The 26,625-nt window shown below is 46.4% G+C and overlaps 1 protein-coding gene across 4 annotated transcripts in view; it reads left to right on the top strand.

Moving 5' to 3' along the window:
• Window positions 1-26,625, top strand: part of AGO2 (argonaute RISC catalytic component 2) — a 517,474-nt gene that overhangs the window by 144,951 nt on the left and 345,898 nt on the right. For all 4 annotated transcript variants that reach the window (XM_069220804.1, XM_069220806.1, XM_069220805.1 and 1 more), the window contains exon 9: window positions 9,951-10,070. In XM_069220804.1, the coding sequence (XP_069076905.1) occupies window positions 9,951-10,070 (120 nt within the window). The remainder of the gene's footprint in view (window positions 1-9,950; window positions 10,071-26,625) is intronic.

The following is a 26,625-nucleotide window of genomic DNA, read 5'->3' as shown; positions in this document are numbered from 1 at the left end:
AATTCCCATTGGGAATGGAAGAAAAAGGTATGTACTAGTATTGTGACTGGATTACAAATGCATTTTTGGGCAGTCCTGGTTCAGATAGTCCTGCTGTGTTGCCAATGTTAAGTAACCATGTTGTCCAGTCTGACCACTTGGCATAGCAAAGCATGTAATTTTAAGGATTTAAAAGAATAGTAACCTGGTTAAGATGTTACTAGTGCTATAAACTGATGTATGCTTTGTTAATCTAGCATTTCGTTTCATCACTTACTGTTTGTTGCAAATTGAAGTGTGTTCAATCAAAATGAATTAAGTGCAATGCTACATTAGAAATGCTTTGGATTTACTTCTTATATGTTTATGCTAAAAATAATGATTACACTCAACAGGTTAAAGTAAATACATTCACAATTGTGATGCTAAATAAATGTAATCATAGAGATAAACTCAACAGCCATAATCCCATCTGCTTAATTTCTAACTCTATACCCGAAACACTAATCCCCAAACCCTCACTACTCTCTGTACCATTATTCCTAAAACCCTAATTTCATAGTCATAACCCTTACATATTGTACTCTTATATCCAAACCTTAAACCCTATACCCTAAACTCAGCACTGTACCCCAGATCCTTAACTCTCTCCCGTTAATCCCAGTACCCGAACTCTGAGTTCTATATCCTATATTGTTGTCTCTTATCCTCCATCATATACTCTTAATCCGTACAAGAAACCCTTAACCGTATTCCATACCTGTAGCTCCGTGAACCCATACATTTAACCGTATACTCTTAGCCATATTCCCCTAAAGGCCAACTTCTAATTTCTTAACTCCTACTCTTCAAACCCTTACTCCTATTCCCAAACCCTTAAACCTGTCCCCCAAAGACTAAATTGTTAACAATGTAGCCTTAGCCCTATATCCTCTACAGCTGACACGCTCAAAACCTTTAGCCCTGTACTACAAACTCATATCCTTATGTCATTGGTTGATACAGCAAATTATTAGCCCTTTACCTATAACCAAATGTATTTAATCCTGTACTCTCAACCACGTACCCCAATCCCTGTGCCCCTAACTTCAAACCCCAAGCCCTTAAAATGTAAACTTATATCCTTGACCCTATACACCAGACCCCTCATCCTGTACTCCAGATCTTTAGTTGCATGTCCTTAACACCTATGACATTAATATTATGTCAGTAATCCTATACTCCTAAACTCTTTATCTCTGAAACCCTATACCATCAACATTTTACCTCCCAATTCATACCCTTTATCTTGTAAACCCACAAACCCAGCTCCTTAACTCTGGACCCAATACTTTCAACCCTCAGCCTCATATCCTATACAAGTAACCATTAACATCTTTCATACAGTTCTTGCATAAAAAAAAATTGGGGAAAAAAACATTGTGGTCATTTTTCGAAGCATTTATTTTTGGGATTAATATTTGAGAAGGACCTTTGCTTTTGAAATTTTGAAGGCATACCATCGCACCTTTCTCCGGGGAAAATCCTGGATACAGGGCAGCTGAAGGCTATCCTTGAGAGAAGAGTCTTTTCTAACTTTCTAAACTGTTGCAATCTTTTAAATACTTTGTCAAATGGCCTGTAAGAGCTCTTCTGCTGGTGTCCGTGATATAGAGCATTTTCTTGGTCCCTTGCATTTGATTATTTACAACTGATGCAACAGTATCCTTAGGTCAGTGGTGGCAGGTCTCAAGCAACAGGAACGACAAATTAAGATTCACAAAGCTGTGATTCGGTTGATCGCTTGGTGCTGCCGTTAGTAAAATAACGGTTGATGCCTTCCTTCTGGGATGCGGGAGCACACCGGGATCATTTACAGGTTCAAGCACTTGGTTAGAAAAAGAGAAGTATTACCATATCAATCTTCAAAATGAAGTGCAGTCAACCTGACCTTATCTTTTCTTCCAGCTCTCAAGTTGAACTCTTTTTAGATTCAGGCAGACACAAAGGCAACAATGCGTTATCTGGACAAGCGTGAAGGAACTCAATCCAGACGCCTGTCTCATGAAGTTCATACAATCTGAAACTGGCTGATTACACAGCAGTCCATTCCTGGGAGTTGAAAAGTTAGAGGCAGACTCATTCAGAAATACTTTTTTTTCAGAAGATTATGAATGCATAGTAAACAAGAGTGCTGCAAAACGTCGTTTTACAAATGGATACCATTCAGATAAATGTTTGCAAACACAGAATTAAAAACAATATTCAAACTCCGGCTCCGTGTTTTAGTAGTCAGGCCCATTGTGTAATTCCTAGTCGGTTACAATGGTTGAAGACGTTTCTTTATGCATTTCCACTTAAACCCATGATTCCAATTGACATATTTATAAGAGACCACTCTTATTTTGATAACCTCGGAATGAATGCACCAGTGTTGATGAACTCACCGCTTTTCACCTTTTGAACTGTTCACACAAGCAGTGTAGCAGTGCAGACTGGATTTTCTGTTTAGGTTTGTGGATCAGATCTTGCATCCTCCACCTTCATTTGTTGAACTTGGCCCTTTGGCTCATGTATTCTTTAAATATGGTTTCTTAACTCTTCCACATGCATGCATGGACATAATAAAAGAGGCTAGATGTCCATCCACCACAGTGCACCACACTTTCAAATAGAGGAGGTTTTGTAAGACGGTACATCCAGAAGATTATTGACCTGACCAGCTGCCAGAATGCAACAGTATTCCATACGTTTCTTCAAGTCTGGGCTGGTTTTCATCTGTCAGGGCACATCCTAGAGCTGCCACTGCTTACAGGAAATGTTCTTAATCTTTTCTTCCAGAGTACCTGTGATTAAGATTTTCAAGAAAGGCTTTAAAATGCCTTTTCCCCAGTAGGTAGACCACTTTCTCCATGGGAGCTTAATCTGTTTGAACAGTTTTTTAGCTTACCTTGCAACTTTTATTGTAAAAGGCACCTTTTCTTGTAGAACTTCGTTTCTTCCTGCATAGTTAATGTGATTTAGGCACATTGTTGTAACTCATGATATATAGTTTTCTATAAGGGTAAAGACATCCAAGTTTCAGGATTTGATGCCGTAAATTAAAAAAGAATGCTCGCAGTACCATTCAAAGGAGTCATCCCTGCCTAATCAAGTCAGCCTATTGTTTGCTGCTGGGACTTATCCCCTTTTTCACACCTCTTCAAATGCTAATTACTGCTTGGCAGAAGTGAGAGAGCAAATCTAGCCTCCAGGAACTGCAGGCGGCAAAGATAACTTTAGATAACTTTCTACTTTTCTTTCGTTAATATATATTAAAAATTCTACTTCATCATTGAATTGTTTTTTTAGGAACAATTAACATTTTTGTTTAGTTAATCTTTACATTTCTACATGTCCTCCTATTAAATAACATGCACACTGCTTTGTGAACTACAAGGTCTGCGTAGAGGTGACATTCATATTTAAAAAAGAGATTTTGAACTGATAAAAGGGTTTATCTGACAGGTCGAATTATAGTGTTTAAACTGCAAAAGTAAAGCTACAATGATAGGCTTGAAGCCATGTTTTATACTATCACTGTTGTGGATGGTACAATAGGCCCTGCAGTAAACCAGTGACGTTTCTGTTATCAGCCCTGGGTGCATTTTTTTTTTTGTACTATAACTAGGGACATATATGTAAATTAAATAGACCAATTAGGAGTCTACCCATTTTTGTCATCATTGAAAAGCATCTGCACTTTAATACTGGCTTGTAGGGTTAAAGTGCAAAGAGTTCTAAAGCTATCAAAAATATAGGCCCTCATTATAACATTGGCTGCAAATGCCGCCTACCGCCACGGCGATGGCCACCAGCATACCATCCCTGTGGCTAACAACCGTCCACCAAAATATGACCGTAGCCAGAATTCCGCCAGAAGGCTGGTGGAATTCCGGCTACGGTCATGGCGGCGGTAAGGTGCCACACCAGCGAGACACCTGGTGGCGTTCTGCTGGCTTACGCTGCTGCTGGTAGCAGCGCTGCATCCCCTTCTCCTGCCGGAGGACTTCCCTGCAAGCAGGTAAGTCGGGTTCTCCAGCATGGGAGGGAGGTGGTGTGTGTGTGTGTGTGTGTGTGTGTGTGTGTGTGTGTGTGTGTGTGTGTGTGTGATACTGTGTTTGTGTGCGTGCATGAGGGTGTGTGAGGCGTGTGTAATGCATGTGTGCATGAATGGGTGTAAGTGTACGTGTATGTTGTGGTGTGATTGCTTGTGTGCTACTATGTATGTATGTATGTTTGTGAGTGTTGCTGTGTGTGTGTATGAATGTATGCATGCATGGGTGAATGTGGATATGCTTGTGTGTATGAGTGTGTATGTATGTGCCTGTAGGTGTGTGTATGTTGGGGAGGAGTTTGGGAGGGGGAGGGTGGTCGAGGACTTTGGGGATGGGGCGGGGACACCCCTATCAGTGCCAGGGTAGGAATTCCCTGGCACTGATAGTGCCTACTGCCATGGTTTTCGTGGCGGTACAGAAGCCACAGAAACCATGGCGGCGGGCGGGGTCATAATGCCATGGGTGGCCTAGTGATGGCTGCTGGGCTGGAGACCGTAGTCTCCAGCCCTGCGGTCGGTGTGGTAAATTGCCAGTTTGGCTTTGGCCAAACCTCCAGTGTCATAATAGTGGCGGTATGTACAGCCACTATTACACTGGTCGCCGGGGTTGTAATGACCCCCCCATAGTGTCCAGCAAAAGGTGAAAAATTTGGGGATTAACCATACAGAAAAGTCAGGTTTACACCAATCACAATAGGAAGCTGTACTTCCTCCCTTAATATGAGACGTTAAATCTACTACCTTTTGCTCCTTAATTACTATGAGCTGGGCTACTTTATGCTGGCAGGGCATGATGGGTTTCTAGAGCAATGCTCCTCACTAAAAGAGAAGTGTTGGTTCTCAAGCCTTTCCAGTTTGCAGCCTGTTTAGCTCCATTGCCCTTCTTCTCTGAGATTTTTCCTTTACAGTAGTTGTGTGAAATATTGGCCTTGTCAGTTTCATCAATTAGCAGCTGTAGGAAGTTGGCTCTGTATACACTATTTCAAAGTAAGGAATAGTATGCACAGAGTCCAAGGGTTCCCCTTAGAGGTAAGATAGTGGCAAAAAGAAATAATACTAATGCTCTATTTTGTGGTAGTGTGGTCGAGCAGTAGGCTTATCAAAGGAGTAGTGTTAAGCATTTGTTGTACATACACACAGGCAATAAATGAGGAACACACACTCAGAGACAAATCCAGCCAATAGGTTTTGTTATAGAAAAATATATTTTCTTAGTTTATTTTAAGAACCACAGGTTCAAATTTTACATGTAATATCTCATTTGAAAGGTATTGCAGGTAAGTACTTTAGGAACTTTGAATCATTTCATTAGCATGTATACTTTTTACATAAAACACAAATAGCTGTTTTAAAAGTGGACACAGTGCAATTTTCACAGTTCCTGGGGGAGGTAAGTTATTGTTAGTTTTAACAGGTAAGTAAGTCACTTACAGGTTTCAGTTTTTGGTCCAAGGTAGCCCACCGTTGGGGGTTTAGAGCAACCCCAAAGTTATCACACCAGCAGCTCAGGGCCGGTCAGGTGCAAAGGTCAAAGAGGTGCCCAAAACACATAGGCTTCAATGGAGAGAAGGGGGTGCCCCGGTTCCAGTCTGCCAGCAGGTAAGTACCCGCGTCTTCGGAGGGCAGACCAGGGGGGTTTTGTAGGGCACCGGGGGGGACACGAGTCAGCACAAAAAGTACACCCTCAGCAGCGCGGGGGCGGCCGGGTGCAGTGTGTAAACACGCGTCGGGTTTCCAATAGTTTCCTATGGGAGACCAAGGGGTCTCTTCAGCGATGCAGGCAAGGGGGGGGGCTCCTCGGGGTAGCCACCACCTGGGCAAGGGAGAGGGCCTCCTGGGGGTCACTCCTGCACAGGAGTTCCGTTCCTTCAGGTGCTGGGGGCTGCGGGTGCAGGGTCTTTTCCAGCCGTCGGGAAATGGAGTTCAGGCAGTCGCGGTCAGGGGGAGCCTCGGGATTCCCTCTGCAGGCGTCGCTGTGGGGGATCAGGGGGGACAACTTTGGTTACTCACGGTCTCGGAGTCGCCGGAGGGTCCTCCCTGAGGTGTTGGTTCTCCACCAGTCGAGTCGGGGTCGCCGGGTGCAGTGTTGCAAGTCTCCCGCTTCTTGCGGGGATTTGCAGGGGTCTTTAAATCTGCTCCTCTGTAACAAAGTTGCAGTTCTTTTGGAGCAGTGCCGCTGTCCTCAGGAGTTTCTTGTCTTTCTTGAAGCAGGGCAGTCCTCAGAGGATTCAGAGGTCGCTGGTCCCTTGGAAAGCGTCGCTGGAGCAGGTTTCTTTGGAAGGCAGGAGACAGGCCGGTAAGTCTGGGGCCAAAGCAGTTGGTGTCTTCTGTTCTTCCTCTGCAGGGGTTTTTCAGCTCAGCAGTCCTCTTCTTCTTGTAGTTTCAGGAATCTAAATTCTTGGGTTCAGGGAAGCCCTTAAATACTAAATTTAAGGGCGTGTTTAGGTCTGGGGGGTTAGTAGCCAATGGCTACTAGCCCTGAGGGTGAGTACACCCTCTTTGTGCCTCCTCCCAAGGGGAGGGGGTCACATCCCTAATCCTATTGGGGGAATCCTCCATCTGCAAGATGGAGGATTTCTAAAAGTTAGAGTCACTTCAGCTCAGGACACCTTAGGGGCTGTCCTGACTGGCCAGTGACTCCTCCTTGTTGTTTTCTTCGTTTCCTCCGGTCTTGCCGCCAAAAGTGGGGGCTGTGGCCGGAGGGGGCCGGCAACTCCACTAGCTGGAGTGTCCTGCGGTGCTGTGACAAAGGGGTGAGCCTTTGAGGCTCACCGCCAGGTGTTACAGCTCCTGCCTGGGGGAGGTGTTAGCATCTCCACCCAGTGCAGGCTTTGTTACTGGCCTCAGAGTGACAAAGGCACTCTCCTCATGGGGCCAGCAACATGTCTCGGTTGTGGCAGGCTGCTGGAACCAGTCAGCCTACACAGATAGTCGGTTAAGGTTTCAGGGGGCACCTCTAAGGTGCCCTCTGTGGTGTATTTTACAATAAAATGTACACTGGCATCAGTGTGCATTTATTGTCCTGAGAAGTTTGATACCAAACTTCCCAGTTTTCAGTGTAGCCATTATGGTGCTGTGGAGTTCGTGTAAAACAGACTCCCAGACCATATACTCTTATGGCTACCCTGCACTTACAATGTCTAAGGTATTGCTTAGACACTGTAGGGGCACAGTGCTCATGCACTGGTGCCCTCACCTATGGTATAGTGCACCCTGCCTTAGGGCTGTAAGGCCTACTAGAGGGGTGACTTATCTATACCTGCATAGGCAGTGAGAGGCTGGCATGGCACCCTGAGGGGAGTGCCATGTCGACTTACTCGTTTTGTTCTCACCAGCACACACAAGCTGGCAAGCAGTGTGTCTGTGCTGGGTGAGGGGTCTCCAGGGTGGCATAAGACATGCTGCAGCCCTTAGAGACCTTCCTTGGCATCAGGGCCCTTGGTACCAGGGGTACCACTTACAAGAGACTTATCTGGATGCCAGGGTGTGCCAATTGTGGAATCAAAAGTACAGGTTAGGGAAAGAACACTGGTGCTGGGGCTGGTTAGCAGGCCTCAGCACACTTTCAATTCAAAACATAGCATCAGCAAAGGCAAAAAGTCAGGGGGTAACCATGCCAAGGAGGCATTTCTTTACAGCAGCCTTCTCTGTTTATAATACAAATTGTCCAATTAAGCTTGCATTAGACTGTCAAGAACTTTGCCATTTCTGTTTAATACATTGGCTCTTTCAAATATGAGAAGTGCCATATATCTTTTAGGTTAAAAAAAAAAAAAAAAGCTTTGAAATCCTACATATGGTCAGTACAGTTGAGCGCTTATGACGACAATGAAGACTCCCCTGGAGAAGAATGAGGATCACAGGTAGGTAACTGTTCTGGCTGCTGTATAGTGAGAAAGGTTCAAGAATTGTGCATTGCTGAACCATACCATATTCTTCATAAAGTGGTACTTAAAACGTGCCCTTTATTACTGCCAAAATGAATCTTCGATATCCATGTTAATCAATCTATTTATCTACTAGTGTTTTTTCCGACCCAACTTCTGCTGAGATATCCCTCAGCACCCTGGTTGTTTGAAAAGGGTTGAGGTACTACCTAGACAGGACTAAATATTTCTAGAACTCAGATCTGTTATTTTGATCTTGGGTGACAATCTTAGCAGGGCGGTATCTGTAATTTGTAATCTGGTCTCTTTTTGGCAAACCTTTTCAGTCTCCATGATGGTTAGAATAGCCGTCTCTAAAATGGTAATAATCCAGTGGCTGCTGTATTACTTTGGTAATTTACATTTCGTTGGATGGCCTGCGTGGTGACCTTGTGTGTCGTGGGGACTGTTGCAGAGTTGTGCTGTCTTAACTGTGGTTACCAGCAGAGAAGGGCGGCCTTCGCACTCTTGATCAGAAGCATTATTATCTGGCTGCTCAGCTACATTGGGTAAGCTGCTGTTTCACGAACCACCATTTAGAAAACACTGTTTTGACCCACCCTCCATGACAGCTAGACTGACTGCTCTGCCTGTTTTTATCCCATGCAGAAGAAGATGCCTGCGTCTGCTCCATATGGCATTTTGGTGCTTTTGGAGAGGCATATGCATCACCACAACAGCCCTCATTTGCTTTGACCATTCCCCTACAGCGGTTTCTGCCCACCTGGGGCCGGGGCTCATCGACTTACTCACTGGCGTATTAGCAGAATGGGGGGTGGCGTTGTTACTCTTGCAATTCAGCCCCATTTTTAAAAACAAAACTAAAGTCTAGGGTAGCTGGGTTTGCCTTGCTCACTTCCAGTGTTGCAAGCCCAACAAACTCCGTTGCTGTATCTGCACCCTTTTATGTGCTTTCATCCTTTCTTACATAAGCTAATAAAAACATTTAAATGAATCTGCTCGGCACAGGTTAACATTATTTATCAAAGCTGCAGTACATTCTGCATGGTAGAACTTTGTAAAGCAGCAGTTTACTGATACGTTTATGCATGTGCGTTATTATTTAGATTCCAATTCTAGGATGGGTGCCCAGGTAATCCAAGTCCCTTTTTGTAACATGTTTGTTTAACCAAAGGTCAGTTTCTTTGCTATATGATCCGGTTATAGCTTAAGTAGCCTTAGCTTGCTGTTCTTTTAAGTGTTCATGAATATCAGAAAAGATCCTATGACAGATGTAAAAGTTCATAACCTGAAATGCTGGCTCTCCATCTTCGTTGCTAAATTCACGAAATAAACTTTGTCCTTGCCTGCCCTGGAGAGCTTAGCTTATTTGTTTAGGGTGTTATTTACAGCAGCTGAAGAACTGTGAACATCAATGACTGAAATTCAACTGCCTTGATCTGTGCCTTATGCGGCACAAAAAGACAGCCTTAATTATATAGTTGGGTTTTTGATCTGTATGTTGATCCTGGAGTTGTTTGTATTTTCAGGCAGAATGTCTTGGGCAGCCTATATATCTTTTTTCAAAATAATTTTAATTAATAAAGAGAGGGATATTTTGAAGAAAGTTTAAGTGGTGTTTTTTTTCCAAAAGAGATATGTTTCTCTATTAACTAGTTGCTAGCATACAGCAACAAAGAAGTGCTATCCTAGGTTTATAAATTCTGCAAAGATTTTTATGCTGCAGAAAGTTTCACAAGTAAGTACCTTTTTTGTCTTTATTAGTTAGTTATATATCATTTGCTTTTCCTTGGTAATTTCTACTAACTTAACTTTTGCATGGAGTTTCACAACATTAGTTAAACCGTGTATGAAGTTTCTGATGTAGAACATGTCCTCTGTCCCTTCCCAGCACCTTGCCATGCGCTGTTTGGTCAGTTTTGTGATCTGACGTTTTTGTAAAGTTCACCATTCACTGTGCATGATATACAATTTAAGCAACACCATAACAGATTGTTTATTCCGGCTAGGTATGTAATATAGTGGCAGGACAGAGATGTATAAAGAAACTTACTGACAATCAAACCTCCACTATGATTCGGGCAACTGCCAGGTCAGCACCTGATCGTCAAGAAGAGATCAGTAAATTAGTGAGTATTTTTCACAACATTCATTATCAACACTGTTTGCCAAATGAAGGTCTTTTGCAACTATGAGCATAGCTGACGATGTCTCCATTTACTGTGCTTTTAATTCTTAAATTCTTTTTTTTTTTTTTTTTTTAAATAAGAGAACCAGAGTCAGGGTTCCTCTGATGGAAACCGCCATACTCTGTTATATTTATTCTTTTAAATCTTTAACCAGCATATTTAACTTTACTTTTAGGTATTACTGTTCTCCTGTATTTGCTCTCCTTAAGTATCTTCCTTTGGAGAAATTACAAAGCTGGCTTAACCTTCAGCACTTCCTTATGGTTTTAATTGTAAAGTTTGATTACTTTCCTGAAAATGTGTACATCCCTCTAATCTCTCTGCTAGAGGGTTAATTCACTATTGAGTGTCAATTTGAACTTTACTTTTTTTATCGCGATATAGATCACAAGTTAGGTGCACATAAACCATTAGCTGGCATTAAAAATTGGAATATGCTTTGAAAAACTTGAATACACCACAATTCGGAGAGCCTTTTAATGGAGGGAAGGGATGCGCCTAATAAGACTGTTAACCTACATAATCTTCACTTCAGTACTGTTTAGTACAAATGTCAAACAAGGTATTTAAGCTCTAAATGGTATACTATGTTTGCCACAGTTTTTGGTAGCATAGTATATACCAATTACTTTGACACTTATTTTTTATTAATTGTTTTCATAGTTTAAATGGTATAAATCTTTACAGGAGCCCTGTGTTAGTACGTTAACCTTAAATGGTACAGCATAGTATGCTATGGACCACTTCTTGGGGTAATGGCAAATAGATATCCAATGATCGATTTTACAGACATCTACATGACCCTGTATGGACATTTGTGTCCTTCACCTTCCTCCCTTCTTTTGCTCTTCAGTGTGGTGTAATGATGATGAAAATGGCTGCATTCTCCTTGCAGTTGTAGGCATGTAAAGACTGGTCAAGGTATATTAACAACTCTTTATTCAGATTACTGTGTTTTCAAGGCAGAATGGCCCAGTGTTTATTGTGAAATACTGCAGCACTTTACACCTTGAAAGGAAACTTTGATGTACAGTTAGATTTTCCTCCAGTGGAAGGTCTCTCGCAGGAGATTGTTTCCTGTCCCAGGTGAACGTGACGTGGCTTGAGCAAGGGATATTTCCACATTGGTGATCCACTTTTGGAGGCCAGTGAGGCCGTAGTTTGCAAGGGAATTTGGATTTTAATGCCCTGAACCTAACCAGAGTCAGCAGACATAGAATTATCTTTCTATTTTTATGTAGCGAGATATGTGCTGCCCTTCTGTACATTTGAAGCTGGTGAGTGAATGTGTTGTGGTTTGATGTTTGAAGCTACACTTTTTAGTGTTTTCTTTGTGACCTAGCATTGTAGGCAGTGGCTCCATTTGTACTTGGGTGACCTGTCACCATCAGTTTATTTCTGTCAAGCTGTACATTGTCTCAGAGTTCTTGTGTAGGAAGTTGGCTCTGTATGTGCTATTTCAAAGTAAGGAATAGCATGCACAGAGTCCAAGGGTTCCCCTTAGAGGTAAGATAGTGGCAAAAAGAGATAATACTAATGCTCTATTTTGTGGTAGTGTGGTCGAGCAGTAGGCTTATCAAAGGAGTAGTGTTAAGCATTTGTTGTACATACACACAGGCAATAAATGAGGAACACACACTCAGAGACAAATCCAGCCAATAGGTTTTGTTATAGAAAAATATATTTTCTTAGTTTATTTTAAGAACCACAGGTTCAAATTCTACATGTAATATCTCATTTGAAAGGTATTGCAGGTAAGTACTTTAGGAACTTTGAATCATTTCATTAGCATGTATACTTTTTACATAAAACACAATAAGCTGTTTTAAAAGTGGACACTTAGTGCAATTTTCACAGTTCCTGGGGGAGGTAAAGTAATGTTAGTTTTAACAGGTAAGTAAGTCACTTACAGGTTTCAGTTTTGGGTCCAAGGTAGCCCACCGTTGGGGGTTCAGAGCAACCCCAAAGTTATCACACCAGCAGCTCAGGGCCGGTCAGGTGCAAAGGTCAAAGAGGTGCCCAAAACACATAGGCTTCAATGGAGAGAAGGGGGTGCCCCGGTTCCAGTCTGCCAGCAGGTAAGTACCCACGTCTTCGGAGGGCAGACCAGGGGGGTTTTGTAGGGCACCGGGGGGGACACGAGTCAGCACAAAAAGTACACCCTCAGCAGCGCGGGGGCGGCCGGGTGCAGTGTGGGAACACGCGTCGGGTTTCCAATGGTTTTCAATGAGAGATCAAGGGATCTCTTCAGCGTTGCAGGCAGGCAAGGGGGGGGCTCCTCGGGGTAGCCACCACCTGGGCAATGGAGAGGGCCTCCTGGGGGTCACTCCTGCACAGGAGTTCCGTTCCTTTAGGTGCTGGGGGCTGCGGGTGCAGGGTCTTTTCCAGCCGTCGGGAAATGGAGTTCAGGCAGTCGCGGTCAGGGGGAGCCTCGGGATTCCCTCTGCAGGCGTCGCTGTGGGGGCTCAGGGGGGACAACTTTGGTTACTCACAGTCTTGGAGTCGCCGGAGGGTCCTCCCTGAGGTGTTGGTTCTCCACCAGTCGAGTCGGGGTCGCCGGGTGCAGTGTTGCAAGTCTCACGCTTCTTGCGGGGAGTTGCAGGGGTCTTTAAATCTGCTACTTGAAACAAAGTTGCAGTTCTTTTGGAGCAGTGCCGCTGTCCTCGGGAGTTTCTTGTCTTTCTTGAAGCAGGGCAGTCCTCAGAGGATTCAGAGGTCGCTGGTCCCTTGGAAAGTGTCGCTGGAGCAGGTTTCTTTGGAAGGCAGGAGACAGGCCGGTAAGTCTGGGGCCAAAGCAGTTGGTGTCTTCTGTTCTTCCTCTGCAGGGGTTTTTCAGCTCAGCAGTCCTCTTCTTCTTGTAGTTTCAGGAATCTGTTTTCCTAGGTTCAGGGAAGCCCTTAAATACTAAATTTAAGGGCGTGTTTAGGTCTGGGGGGTTAGTAGCCAATGGCTACTAGCCCTGAGGGTGAGTACACCCTCTTTGTGCCTCCTCCCAAGGGGAGGGGGTCACATCCCTAATCCTATTGGGGGAATCCTCCATCTGCAAGATGGAGGATTTCTAAAAGTTAGTCACTTCAGCTCAGGACACCTTAGGGGCTGTCCTGACTGGCCAGTGACTCCTCCTTGTTTTTCTCATTATTTTCTCTGGCCTTGCTGCCAAAAGTGGGGGCCGTGGCCGGAGGGGGCGGGCAACTCCACTAGCTGGAGTGTCCTGCGGTGCTGGAACAAAGGGGTGAGCCTTTGAGGCTCACCGCCAGGTGTTACAGCTCCTGCCTGGGGGAGGTGTTAGCATCTCCACCCAGTGCAGGCTTTGTTACTGGCCTCATAGTGACAAAGGCACTTTCCCCATGGGGCCAGCAACATGTCTCTAGTGGGGCAGGCTGCTGGAACCAATCAGCCTACACAGATAGTTGGATACAGTTTCAGGGGGCACCTCTAAGGTGCCCTCTGGGGTGTGTTTCACAATAAAATGTACACTGGCATCAGTGCGCATTTATTGTGCTGAGAAGTTTGATACCAAACTTCCCAGTTTTCAGTGTAGCCATTATGGTGCTGTGGAGTTCATGTCTGACAGACTCCCAGACCATATACTCTTATGGCTACCCTGCACTTACAATGTCTAAGGTTTGGCTTAGACACTGTAGGGGCACAGTGCTCATGCACTGGTGCCCTCACCTATGGTATAGTGCACCCTGCCTTAGGGCTGTAAGGCCTGCTAGAGGGGTGTCTTACCTATACTGCATAGGCAGTGAGAGGCTGGCATGGCACCCTGAGGGGAGTGCCATGTCGACTTACTCATTTTGTTCTCACTAGCACACACACGCTGGTAAGCAGTGTGTCTGTGCTGAGTGAGGGGTCTCCAGGGTGGCATAAGGCATGCTGCAGCCCTTAGAGACCTTCCCTGGCATCAGGGCCCTTGGTACCAGTTACAAGGGACTTGCCTGGATGCCAGGGTGTGCCAATTGTGGATACAAAAGTACAGGTTAGGGAAAGAACACTGGTGCTGGGGCCTGGTTAGCAGGCCTCAGCACACTTTCAATTCAAAACATAGCATCAGCAAAGGCAAAAAGTCAGGGGGTAACCATGCCAAGGAGGCATTTCCTTACACAACCCCCCCCCCCCCCCCCCCCCCCCCCAAACGAAAGAGGATGAGACTAACCTTTCCCAAGAGAGTCTTCATTTTCTAAGTGGAAGAACCTGGAAAGGCCATCTGCATTGGCATGGGCAGTCCCAGGTCTGTGTTCCACTATAAAGTCCATTCCCTGTAGGGAGATGGACCACCTCAACAGTTTTGGATTTTCACCTTTCATTTGCATCAGCCATCTGAGAGGTCTGTGGTCAGTTTGAACTATAAAGTGAGTACCAAAGAGATATGGTCTCAGCTTTTTCAGGGACCAAACCACAGCAAAGGCCTCCCTCTCAATGGCACTCCAACGCTGCTCCCTGGGGAGTAACCTCCTGCTAATGAAAGCAACAGGCTGGTCAAGGCCATCATCATTTGTTTGGGACAAAACTGCCCCTATCCCATGTTCAGAGGCATCTGTCTGCACAATGAATTGCTTGGAGTAATCTGGAGCTTTTAGAACTGGTGCTGTGCACATAGCTTGTTTCAGGGTGTCAAAGGCCTGTTGGCATTCTACAGTCCAGTTTACTTTCTTGGGCATTTTCTTGGAGGTGAGTTCTGTGAGGGCTGTCACAATGGATCCATATCCCTTCACAAACCTCCTATAGTACCCAGTCAAGCCAAGGAATGCCCTGACTTGAGTCTGGGTTTTTGGAGCTACCCAGTCCAGAATAGTCTGGATCTGGGGTTTGAGTGGCTGAACTTGGCCTCCACCTTCAAGGTGTCCCAAGTAAACCACAGTTCCCTGCCCTATCTGGCATTTGGATGCCTTGATAGAGAGGCCTGCAGATTGCAGAGCCTTCAAAACCTTCTTCAGGTGGACCAGGTGGTCCTGCCAGGTGGAGCTAAAGACAGCAATATCATCAAGATAAGTTGTACTAAAGGATTCCAACCCAGCAAGGACTTGATTCACCAACCTTTGGAAGGTGGCAGGGGCATTCTTTAAACCAAAGGGCATAACAGTGAACTGATAATGCCCATCAGGTGTGGAGAATGCTGTTTTCTCTTTTGCTCCAGGTGCCATTTTGATTTGCCAGTACCCTGCTGTTAAGTCAAAGGTACTTAAGAATTTGGCAGCACCTAATTTGTCAATCAGCTCGTCAGCTCTAGGTATGGGATGGGCATCTGTCTTGGTGACCGAATTGAGACCTCTGTAGTCCACACAAAACCTCATCTCTCTCTTTCCATCTTTGGTGTGAGGTTTGGGGACTAAGACCACTGGGCTAGCCCAGGGGCTGTCAGAGTGCTCAATTACTCCCAACTCCAGCATCTTGTGGACTTCCACCTTGATGCTTTCCTTAACTTGGTCAGACTGTCTGAATATTTTGTTTTTGACAGGCATGCTGTCTCCTGTGTCCACATCATGGGTACACAGGTGTGTCTGACCAGGGGTTAAGGAGAAGAGCTCAGCAAACTGTTGCAGGACCTTCCTACAATCAGATTGCTGTTGGTCAGAGAGGGTGTCTGAATAGATCACTTCATCTACTGAGCCAACTTTAGGGTTTGATGAGAGGAGATCAGGGAGAGGTTCACTCTCAGCTTCCTGGTTCTCATCTGTTACCATCAACAGATTTACATCAGCCCTATCATGGAAGAGTTTTAGACGGTTTACATGGATCACCCTCTTGGGGCTCCTGCTTGTGCCTAGGTCCACCAGGTAGGTGACCTGACTCTTCTTTTCCAGGATTGGGTAAGGGCCACTCCATCTGTCCTGAAGTGCCCTGGGAGCCACAGGCTCCAGAACCCAAACTTTCTGCCCTGGTTGGAACTCAACCATTGCTGCCTTTTGGTCATACCAAAACTTCTGGAGCTGTTGGCTGGCCTCAAGGTTTTTACTTGCCTTTTCCATGTACTCTGCCATTCTTGAGCAAAGGCCAAGTACATAGTCCACTATGTCTTGTTTAGGCTCATGAAGAGGTCTCTCCCAGCCTTCTTTAACAAGAGCAAGTGGTCCCCTTACAGGGTGGCCAAACAGAAGAACCCTACTCCCTTCTGAGGCACCTCTCTGTAAGCGAAAAGCAGACATGGCAAGAGTACATCCCATCTCCTTTTAAGTTTTTCTGAGAGCCCCATGATCATGCCCTTTAATGTCTTGTTGAATCTCTCAACAAGGCCATTAGTTTGTGGATGATATGGTGTAGTGAACTTATAAGTCACTCCACACTCATTCCACATGTGTTTTAGGTATGCTGACATGAAGTTGGTACCTCTGTCAGACACCACCTCCTTAGGGAAACCCACTCTGGTAAAGATACCAATGAGGGCCTTGGCTACTGCAGGGGCAGTAGTCGACCTAAGGGGAATAGCTTCAGGATACCTAGTAGCATGATCCACTACAACTAGGATGTACATATTTCCTGAGGCTGTGGGAGGTTCTAGTGGACCAACTACAGTATGTCCACACCCACTCTTTCAAAGGGGACCCCCACCACTGGAAGTGGAATGAGGGGGGCCTTTGGATGCCCACCTGTCTTACCACTGGCTTGACAGGTGGGACAGGAGAGGCAAAACTCCTTAACCTTCTGGGACATATTGGGCCAGTAGAAGTGGTTGACTAACCTCTCCCACGTCTTGGTTTGTCCCAAATGCCCAGCAAGGGGAATATCATGGGCTAAGGTCAGAATAAACTCTCTGAAACTCTGAGGCACTACCACTCTCCTAGTGGCACCAGGTTTGGTATCTCTTGCCTCAGTGTACAGGAGTCCGTCTTCCCAATAGACCCTATGTGTTCCATTTTTCTTGCCTTTGGACTCTTCAGCAGCTTGCTGCCTAAGGCCTTCAAGAGAGGGACAGGTTTCTTGACCCTTACACAACTCTTCCCTTGAGGGTCCCCCTGGGCCTAAGAGCTCAACCTGATAAGGTTCCAGCTCCATAGGCTCAGTTCCCTCAGAGGGCAGAACTTCTTCCTGAGAAGAGAGGTTCTCTTTTTCTTGTTGTGTTGCAGCTGGTTTCCCAGCTGACTTTCCTTTTCTCTTGGTAGGCTGGGCCTTTCTTCCAGACTCCAGCTCTACTTTTTCACCCTGTGCCTTGCACTGTGCCCTTGTCTTGACACACACCATTTCAGGGATACCCAGCATGGCTGCATGGGTTTTCAGTTCTACCTCATCCCATGCTGAGGACTCCAGGTCGTTTCCAAGCAAACAGTCTACTGGGATATTTGAGGAGACCACCACCTGTTTCAGGCCATTGACCCCTCCCCACTCTAAAGTTACCATTGCCATGGGATGTACTTTAGTTTGATTGTCAGCATTGGTGACTGGATAAGTTTGTCCAGCCAGGTATTGGCCAGGGGAAACCAGTTTCTCTGTCACCATAGTGACACTGGCACCTGTATCCCTCAGGCCCTCTACACTTGTCCCATTAATTAAGAGCTGCTGCCTGTATTTTTGCATGTTAGGGGGCCAGGCAGCCAGTGTGGCTAAATCCACCCCACCCTCAGAGACTAGAGTAGCTTCAGTGTGACACCTGATTTGCTCTGGGCACACTGTTGATCCCACTTGGAGACTAGCCATTCCAGTGTTAGCTGGAGTGGAGTTTGAAGTGGTATTTTTCTTGGGACAGGCCTTGTCTCCAGTTTGGTGTCCAGACTGACTACAGCTATGACACCAGGCCTTTTTGGGATCAAAGTTTTTACCCTTGTACCCAGAATTGTTTTGTGAAGAGGCTCTGGGCCCACCCTCCTGTGCAGGTCTTTGGGGGCCTGTAGAAGACTCTTTACTATTTTTGTTTTTGGCTGTCTCACCACCTTTCCCCTGGGGAGGTTTTGTGACCCCTTTCTTTTGGTCACCCCCTGTGGAAGTTTTGGACACCCTAGTCTTGACCCAATGGTCCGCCTTCTTTCCCAATTCTTGGGGAGAAATTGGTCCTAGGTCTACCAGATGCTGATGCAGTTTATCATTGAAACAATTACTTAATAGGTGTTCTTTCACAAATAAATTGTACAGCCCATCATAATTACTTACACCACTGCCTTGAATCCAACCATCTAGTGTCTTTACTGAGTAGTCTACAAAGTCAACCCAGGTCTGGCTCGAGGATTTTTGAGCCCCCCTGAATCTAATCCTATACTCCTCAGTGGAGAATCCAAATCCCTCAATCAGGGTACCCTTCATGAGGTCATGTTAGGCCTCAGTCCCCTTGATTTCCTGTACTCTTTAAATATGGTTTCCTCCATGTCATTCTTGCCAAAATCTCAGACATGCTGGGTTTCTGAGAAAAGTAACACCCATTAAATCTGCAGTTGTGTTGTGGCACAATATGTACTGCTCTGATAGGGTTTTTATTCTGTTATGAGCTAGTAGGATGTGGCCTGATAAGATGTACATGATAAGGGTTCCACAGCATGCACAGGTTGTTATTGTTAGGTTGTCATTTATATATAATTGATTAGGGCTTAACAGGTGTGCAGAAACTGTCTCAATATGTTTGAATAGTGCAAATCCGCTGCTCATAGTACGCAGCTCTTAGTACTTGAAAAGTTGTATTTTCTCTTTATAGCATTCTGCAATTAGTTTATGGAAATCTGTCAGTTTTAAAGGATTAACTGTGATTTGTTGTATCTGTTAATGAGTTTTTCAGAAATTCTTTGCTTCTTCTGTGTTGACTAATATTTTATGTTTGTAACGGTGGCCAAGGTAAATGACTTAAGTATGGCTGTGTTTTTTGTTTGCTTTTTATAATAGTTTAGTTTATGCAATAAAAACCTTTATGTTGTACAGGGCAGTGCCATTGGAGCTTAATTTTGGGTGGTCTGAGATGATGGGTGTGAAAACACAAGATCCAACAGCAGATGAATAACATACCTGCACTCCTCTTAGAATCCTGCAGTGGTCATCCTTAAAATCCCTGTCAATCGGATACCCTTGACAACCTCAACTCCCTCAAAGTCCTTTCTTATGAAGGTGTCTTATCCTCGTCTCCTTCAACAGAGCTCTCTCCCTGGAAGCTCTCTTACCCTATACTCCATTGTCAATGCCTCCCTTACCCAAGGCATCTTACTAGCAGCTCTCCATACAGGGCAGATCATCCCACTCCAGAAGAAATCTACACTAGGTTCTGATAGCCTCTCTAACTACCGGCCAATCAGTCACTTACCCTTCATTGGCAAAATCATTGATCAAAATCAACTACAAAATTACATCACTGCTAACCTGTGAGGACATGGCGTGTATTATTATATAGTGTAGTTGACCATGGAAAATATTTACCAGCCCCTTTAGGACCCTTAGATCTAGTCTGTCAAATCCTCAGCTTGACACTGGGTAGCTGTGCACTGAGCATCAATGCTTACTCAGAGGAACAAATGTAAAGCAATTAAACAGCACCAAAACCGTTGGAGAAGAAATCAGCAACCCAACACTAGTTTATAAAATAGATGCTAAAACGATCCATCAGAAGAGGGTTCCAGCGATATAGATCTTCCAATAATAAATCATAATCAAACCCATTTCACTCAACCGCAAACAAGCCTTGGGAAAGTCAACAAATTGGACACTTAAAACTTTTTCAAGGAAAACTTAGGTTATGCCAATGAGGCTGGTTAGAAGGACTTGTGACGACCAACCCGGAAGGGAGCTAATCGGGGGAACAACAAGGTCCTCAAGAACAGTTACCTTCACAGAAGAAGCAGTCCCTCAGCAGTTCCAGGCACTTTATCAGCATTGCAGTGGATTGCTGGAGTGGTCCTGATGCAAGAGATGAAAGGCGCAGTGAATGAGACGCTGTCAACAAGGGTTTTCCTGTAGGGATTCCTCAGACCACAGAGATGGTGAGGGGGGTCCTATGCTTTCAAACAAGGGGCCAGTCTGCTGGCCCTTGGCATTCTCTTGTCTTGACTGGGCTCTGGAGACGGCTTCTTCCAGCAGACCATGGCTGGCACAATCCTTCTCCTCGCTAGCCACCAGGTACAGCAGGTGCAGTCCTCTTTGGTGCAGCCTCTCTTAGCTGACACCTCTCTTAGCGGATTTTTCGGTGTAACAAGGCAGTCGTTTGGTCCTTCTTCCAAGTCGGTCAAGATTTGAGCTCTGGGTGCCCCTTTACGCTCGGAGAGTGCCCCCAGGGCGGTTTGCGGTTGGTAGCCAGTGGCTACAAAGTTTCTTCCTTCCTGATGGCCACTTACTGTGGCGTTTGGCATCTGACTATCCCATGATGGGCCAGTCTGCCCACTCCCAAGATGGCAAGACCACTTTCTGTGTCCAGACCTCACTTGGCCTTCCCTGGGGGATAGCTACCTCAGGGCTACATGCTCTTGGGAACATGGTTTGGCAACTGGTTTCCCCTCTGCCTCCCGTGCCAGCCTGTCTACGTCAACAGTTTCAGGCTAACATCCAAGGGGTTTCCTGCAGGAAGGAGTTGACACCTCCCTGCCCTGAAATCCCGCATGTGTGGACATAGTTGCCGAAGCAGATATGACTACTATGTCTTCGTTGATTCCTAGACATAGTGAGCCATCAGGGAAACCATTTTAAGTATATGTGCTGCCACTGGTCAATACGAGTGCCTCTTCTACATGATGGCTTCACTGAAACTAGGGATGTTTGTTATTAAACATCTCATATTAATAAACCCTCACTGATTACAGTGATGGATGTATTAATGCATGCATCCAGAGGGCACCTTAGAAGTGCCCCCTGAAAAACCTACCAACTAGTGGTGTGCTGACTGAATGGTTTCAGCCAGCCTGCCGCAGGCTTCTGACCACCAAGTGTGAGAGCCTCTGCTCTCGGTTATCAGGAACAAAGCCTGCTCTGGCAGGGGTGCTACACATCCATCCCAGCAGTATGACCTGCAGATCTGCATTCTAAGGCAGGATGTTTCAAAGATGCCTTTGCCTTTGATATGCAGAAATAGCTTTTCTCCGAGGGGAAGAGATACTGATCCCTCTGACCCAGGGCCCATTTGCCGCCTTGACAGGTGGGGAAATTAGTAGTAAGAGGCGTGCACGCTTTCAGACTAGTTCCACATCTAAGGTGGGCTACCTAATGTGGACACTAAATTTAGAAATCTCTCATCTTGCTGATGTCAGAATTAGGAACTCTGGAACAGGGTTATGCCCACTTTCCACAGGAATTGGTCATATACCGGGCGGAGTCACCCTAGGGGTAAATAGCCCATCGGAGAAGAGGACCAAGGGTGTCCTCACGTCCCCAAGCATCGCAAGTTCTGAACTCACTTGCCGGTTTAACTGGACTGCCGCCAGTTCCTACCTGCAGCTTCTTTCCCGCCCGAGGTGACCTGGTGGTGTAGCCGTACTCGCCCTAAGTCTGGAAGATTGGTCCTGTAAGTCTCTGTTGAATATCTGTTTGCCTTATGTGTATTTCCTACATAGGATAACATTGCAGCTTTAGAAAATTGCGCTAAGTGTTGACTTTTCAAAACTGTAACAATTTCTATTGCAAATCAAATTACCTGACCATATTGTGTAGGAAGTTGGCTCTGTATATACTAACTCAAAGTGAGCGATCGTGTGCACAAAGTCCAAGGGTTCTCCTTAGAGGTTGATAGTGGCAAAATTAGATAATACTAATGCTCTAATTGTGGTAGTGTGGTCGAGCAGTAGGTTTATCAGAGGGTAGTGTTAAGCATTTGTTGTACACACATGCAATAAATGAGAACACACACTGAAAGACTTAACTCCAGGCCAATAGGTTTTTACATAGAAAAATATTATTTTCTTAATTTATTTTAGAACCACAAGATTCAGAATTCAAGTAAGTACATAAATGGTAAGGTACTTGGCATAGGTAAATATGGAACTTTGAATTAAAACAGTAAGGTACACAGTTTTGGCAAAAATGGCAATAAGCTATTTTAAAAGTGGACACTGCAAACATCTGGGCAAAGGTGAGTGCCGCCTGCTGGTCACTCCTGCACCGTTAGTTGGTTCCTCTCAGGCCTGGGGGCTGCAGGTGTAGTGCTTCTTCCAGGCGTCGGGTTCTTTGTTACCGGGCAGTCATGGTCAAGGGGATCATCTGGATTCTCTCTGCAGGAGTCTCAGGGTGGACACGCCGTAGGAGCCGCCTTGGGGTCCTCTCTGCCGTGTTGGTTTCTCTTCATACAGGCCGGGGGTGCCGGGTGCAGAGTGTTTGGGACTCAGGCTTCAGGAGTGAGGTGGGAGTCCCTTTTAAGATGGTTTCTTCTTTGTTGCTTTGGACAGAGAGGCTGTCCACTGTAGTTTCTTGGTCCTTTGGGTTGCAGGGCAGTCCTCTGAGTCAGCAGAGGTCGCTGGGCCTGCTGGATGCGTCGCTGTTGCAGGTTCTTTGAATCTGGAGACAGGCCAGTAGGGTTGGAGCCACAGCAGTTGTCGGCTCCTTCTTTTCTGCTGGGTTTTCAGGTCAGCAGTCCTTCTTGTTAGGTCATCAGGAATATGATTTCCTGGGTTCAGGGTCGCCCCTAAATACTAGATTTAGGTGTGTGTTTAGGGATGGAGGGCAGTAGCCAATGGGTACTGACCCTGAGGGTGGCTACACCCTCCTTGTGCCTTCTCCCTTTGGGGAGGGGAGCACATCCCTATCCCTATTGGGCTAAATCCTCCAATGCAAGATGAAGGATTTTCTAAGGAGGGGGTCACATCAGCTCTGGTCACCTTAGGTGTGGACCTGGCTGAGGGGGTGACTCCTCCTTGTTTTTTCTCATCTCCGTGGACTTGCCACCAAAAGTGGGGGCTGTGTCCGGGGGGCGGGCATCTCCACTAGCTGGAGTGCCCTGGGGCATTGTAACACGAAGCCTGAACCTTTGAAGCTCACTGCTAGGTGTTACAGTTCCTTCAGGGGGAGGTGTGAAGCACCTCTACCCAGTGCAGGCTTTGTTTCTGGCCTCCGAGAGCACAAAGGCTTTCACCTCAGGGGGTCAGAAACTCGTCTCTAAGTGGCAGGCTGGCACAGACCAGTCAGTCCTGCACTGAAGGGTTGGGTAAAATACAGGGGCATCTCTAAGATGCCCTCTGTGTGCATTTGTAATAAATCCAGCACTGGCATCAGTGTGTGTAGGAAGTTGGCTCTGTATGTGCTATTTCAAAGTAAGGAGTAGCATGCACAGAGTCCAAGGGTTCCCCTTAGAGGTAAAATAGTGGTAAAAAGAGATAATACTAATGCTCTATTTTGTGGTAGTGTGGTCGAGCAGTAGGCTTATCCAAGGAGTAGTGTTAAGCATTTGTTGTACATACACATAGACAATAAATGAGGTACACACACTCAGAGACAAATCCAGCCAATAGGTTTTTATATAGAAAAATATCTTTTCTTAGTTTATTTTAAGAACCACAGGTTCAAATTCTACATGTAATATCTCATTCGAAAGGTATTGCAGGTAAGTACTTTAGGAACTTCAAATCATCAAAATTGCATGTATACTTTTCAAGTTATTCACAAATAGCTGTTTTAAAAGTGGACACTTAGTGCAATTTTCACAGTTCCTAGGGGAGGTAAGTATTTGTTAGGTTAACCAGGTAAGTAAGACACTTACAGGGTTCAGTTCTTGGTCCAAGGTAGCCCACCGTTGGGGGTTCAGAGCAACCCCAAAGTCACCACACCAGCAGCTCAGGGCCGGTCAGGTGCAGAGTTCAAAGTGGTGCCCAAAACACATAGGCTAGAATGGAGAGAAGGGGGTGCCCCGGTTCCGGTCTGCTTGCAGGTAAGTACCCGCGTCTTCGGAGGGCAGACCAGGGGGGTTTTGTAGGGCACCGGGGGGGACACAAGTCCACACAGAAATTTCACCCTCAGCAGCGCGGGGGCGGCCGGGTGCAGTGTAGAAACAAGCGTCGGGTTTGTAATGTTAGTCTATGAGAGATCTCGGGATCTCTTCAGCGCTGCAGGCAGGCAAGGGGGGGATTCCTCGGGGAAACCTCCACTTGGGCAAGGGAGAGGGACTCCTGGGGGTCACTTCTCCAGTGAAAGTCCGGTCCTTCAGGTCCTGGGGGCTGCGGGTGCAGGGTCTCTCCCAGGCGTCGGGACTTTAGGTTCAAAGAGTCGCGGTCAGGGGAAGCCTCGGGATTCCCTCTGCAGGCGGCGCTGTGGGGGCTCAGGGGGGACAGGTTTTGGTACTCACAGTATCAGAGTAGTCCTGGGGTCCCTCCTGAGGTGTTGGATCGCCACCAGCCGAGTCGGGGTCGCCGGGTGCAGTGTTGCAAGTCTCACGCTTCTTGCGGGGAGCTTGCAGGGTTCTTTAAGCTGCTGGAAACAAAGTTGCAGCTTTTCTTGGAGCAGGTCCGCTGTCCTCGGGAGTTTCTTGTCTTTTCGAAGCAGGGGCAGTCCTCAGAGGATGTCGAGGTCGCTGGTCCCTTTGGAAGGCGTCGCTGGAGCAGGATCTTTGGAAGGCAGGAGACAGGCCGGTGAGTTTCTGGAGCCAAGGCAGTTGTCGTCTTCTGGTCTTCCTCTGCAGGGGTTTTCAGCTAGGCAGTCCTTCTTCTTGTAGTTGCAGGAATCTAATTTTCTAGGGTTCAGGGTAGCCCTTAAATACTAAATTTAAGGGCGTGTTTAGGTCTGGGGGGTTAGTAGCCAATGGCTACTAGCCCTGAGGGTGGGTACACCCTCTTTGTGCCTCCTCCCAAGGGGAGGGGGTCACAGTCCTAACCCTATTGGGGGAATCCTCCATCTGCAAGATGGAGGATTTCTAAAAGTTAGAGTCACTTCAGCTCAGGACACCTTAGGGGCTGTCCTGACTGGCCAGTGACTCCTCCTTGTTGCTTTCTTTGTTCCCTCCAGCCTTGCCGCCAAAAGTGGGGGCCGTGGCCGGAGGGGGCGGGCAACTCCACTAAGCTGGAGTGCCCTGCTGGGCTGTGACAAAGGGGTGAGCCTTTGAGGCTCACCGCCAGGTGTCACAGCTCTGCCTGGGGGAGGTGTTAGCATCTCCACCCAGTGCAGGCTTTGTTACTGGCCTCAGAGTGACAAAGGCACTCTCCCCATGGGGCCAGCAACATGTCTCTAGTGTGGCAGGCTGCTGGAACCAGTCAGCCTACACAGATAGTTGGTTAAGCTTCAGGGGGCACCTCTAAGGTGCCCTCTGTGGTGTATTTTACAATAAAATGTACACTGGCATCAGTGTGCATTTATTGTGCTGAGAAGTTTGATACCAAACTTCCCAGTTTTCAGTGTAGCCATTATGGTGCTGTGGAGTTCGTGTAAAACAGACTCCCAGACCATATACTCTTATGGCTACCCTGCACTTACAATGTCTAAGGTTTTGTTTAGACACTGTAGGGGCACAGTGCTCATGCACTGGTACCCTCACCTATGGTATAGTGCACCCTGCCTTAGGGCTGTAAGGCCTGCTAGAGGGGTGTCTTATCTATACTGCATAGGCAGTGAGAGGCTGGCATGGCACCCTGAGGGGAGTGCCATGTCGACTTACTCATTTTGTTCTCACTAGCACACACAGGCTTGTAAGCAGTGTGGCTGTGCTGAGTGAGGGGTCTCTAGGGTGGCATAATGCATGCTGCAGCCCTTAGAGACCTTCCCTGGCATCAGGGCCCTTGGTACCAGAGGTACCAGTTACAAGGGACTTATCTGGATGCCAGGGTGTGCCAATTGTGGGATCAATGGTACATTTTAGGTGAAAGAACACTGGTGCTGGGGCCTGGTTAGCAGGGTCCCAGCACACTTCTCAGTCAAGTCAGCATCAGTATCAGGCAAAAAGTGGGGGGTAACTGCAACAGGGAGCCATTTCTTTACACAAGCCCCCCCCAGCCCACAGGCCAGGAGACTCAGCCAACGCTGGAAGAGTCTTCCTAGTCTGTCAGGCGAGGAAGAGTAGAGGAAATGGCTGGTTTGTTGCAGGGCCTACTCTGCCTTACATCCTCCTGTTCAGGTCATTCCCTCTGGGGAACTGACCCACTTCCACAGTGATAGGACCTAGTCTGAACTGCCTCTTGTCTGTGCTTTTTATGTCTTTACCCATTCTCTCTATTTTGAGGTCAGAGGTATCCACCTCTGCTAATCTTATCTTAGCCAGGGTCACCCCTAGCTTACCCAAAGAGGTTACCCAGAGCTGGAGTAACCCCACCATGACCAACAGGGTCAGGGGGCCTAACTTGTTATTTGGCATGGGGTCAGACCACCATGCCAAGGATAGTGCAGCCATAAAGGCTAACACCCAGCAGAGGCCACTGACAGCTGTCAGTGCCCAGAACCACACCTTTAGCTCTTCACCTACAAGGGAAGGGGCTAAGTTACAGGCTTCTTTGGGTTCAGGGTGCCTGTCTGCTGTATTAGAGTGGGGGGTTACCACATCTTGTAGTAAACACCCTTCTTCCACTCTTTCTTCTGTTAGCTGAGGAGCCACCCACTCAGGCTTAACAGTTGCCTGACTAGCCAGGACTTCTTGTGGGTCAGGTTGGACTTTATCAGAGCCATTTTTGGAGTTCTCCCTTACTGGAGC

Source organism: Pleurodeles waltl, chromosome 2_2 (assembly GCF_031143425.1).
Source record: "Pleurodeles waltl isolate 20211129_DDA chromosome 2_2, aPleWal1.hap1.20221129, whole genome shotgun sequence".
NCBI lineage: Eukaryota > Metazoa > Chordata > Amphibia > Caudata > Salamandridae > Pleurodeles > Pleurodeles waltl.
The sequence above is the reverse complement of the archived record's forward strand: the minus strand, read 5'-3'. Positions and strand labels throughout refer to the sequence as shown.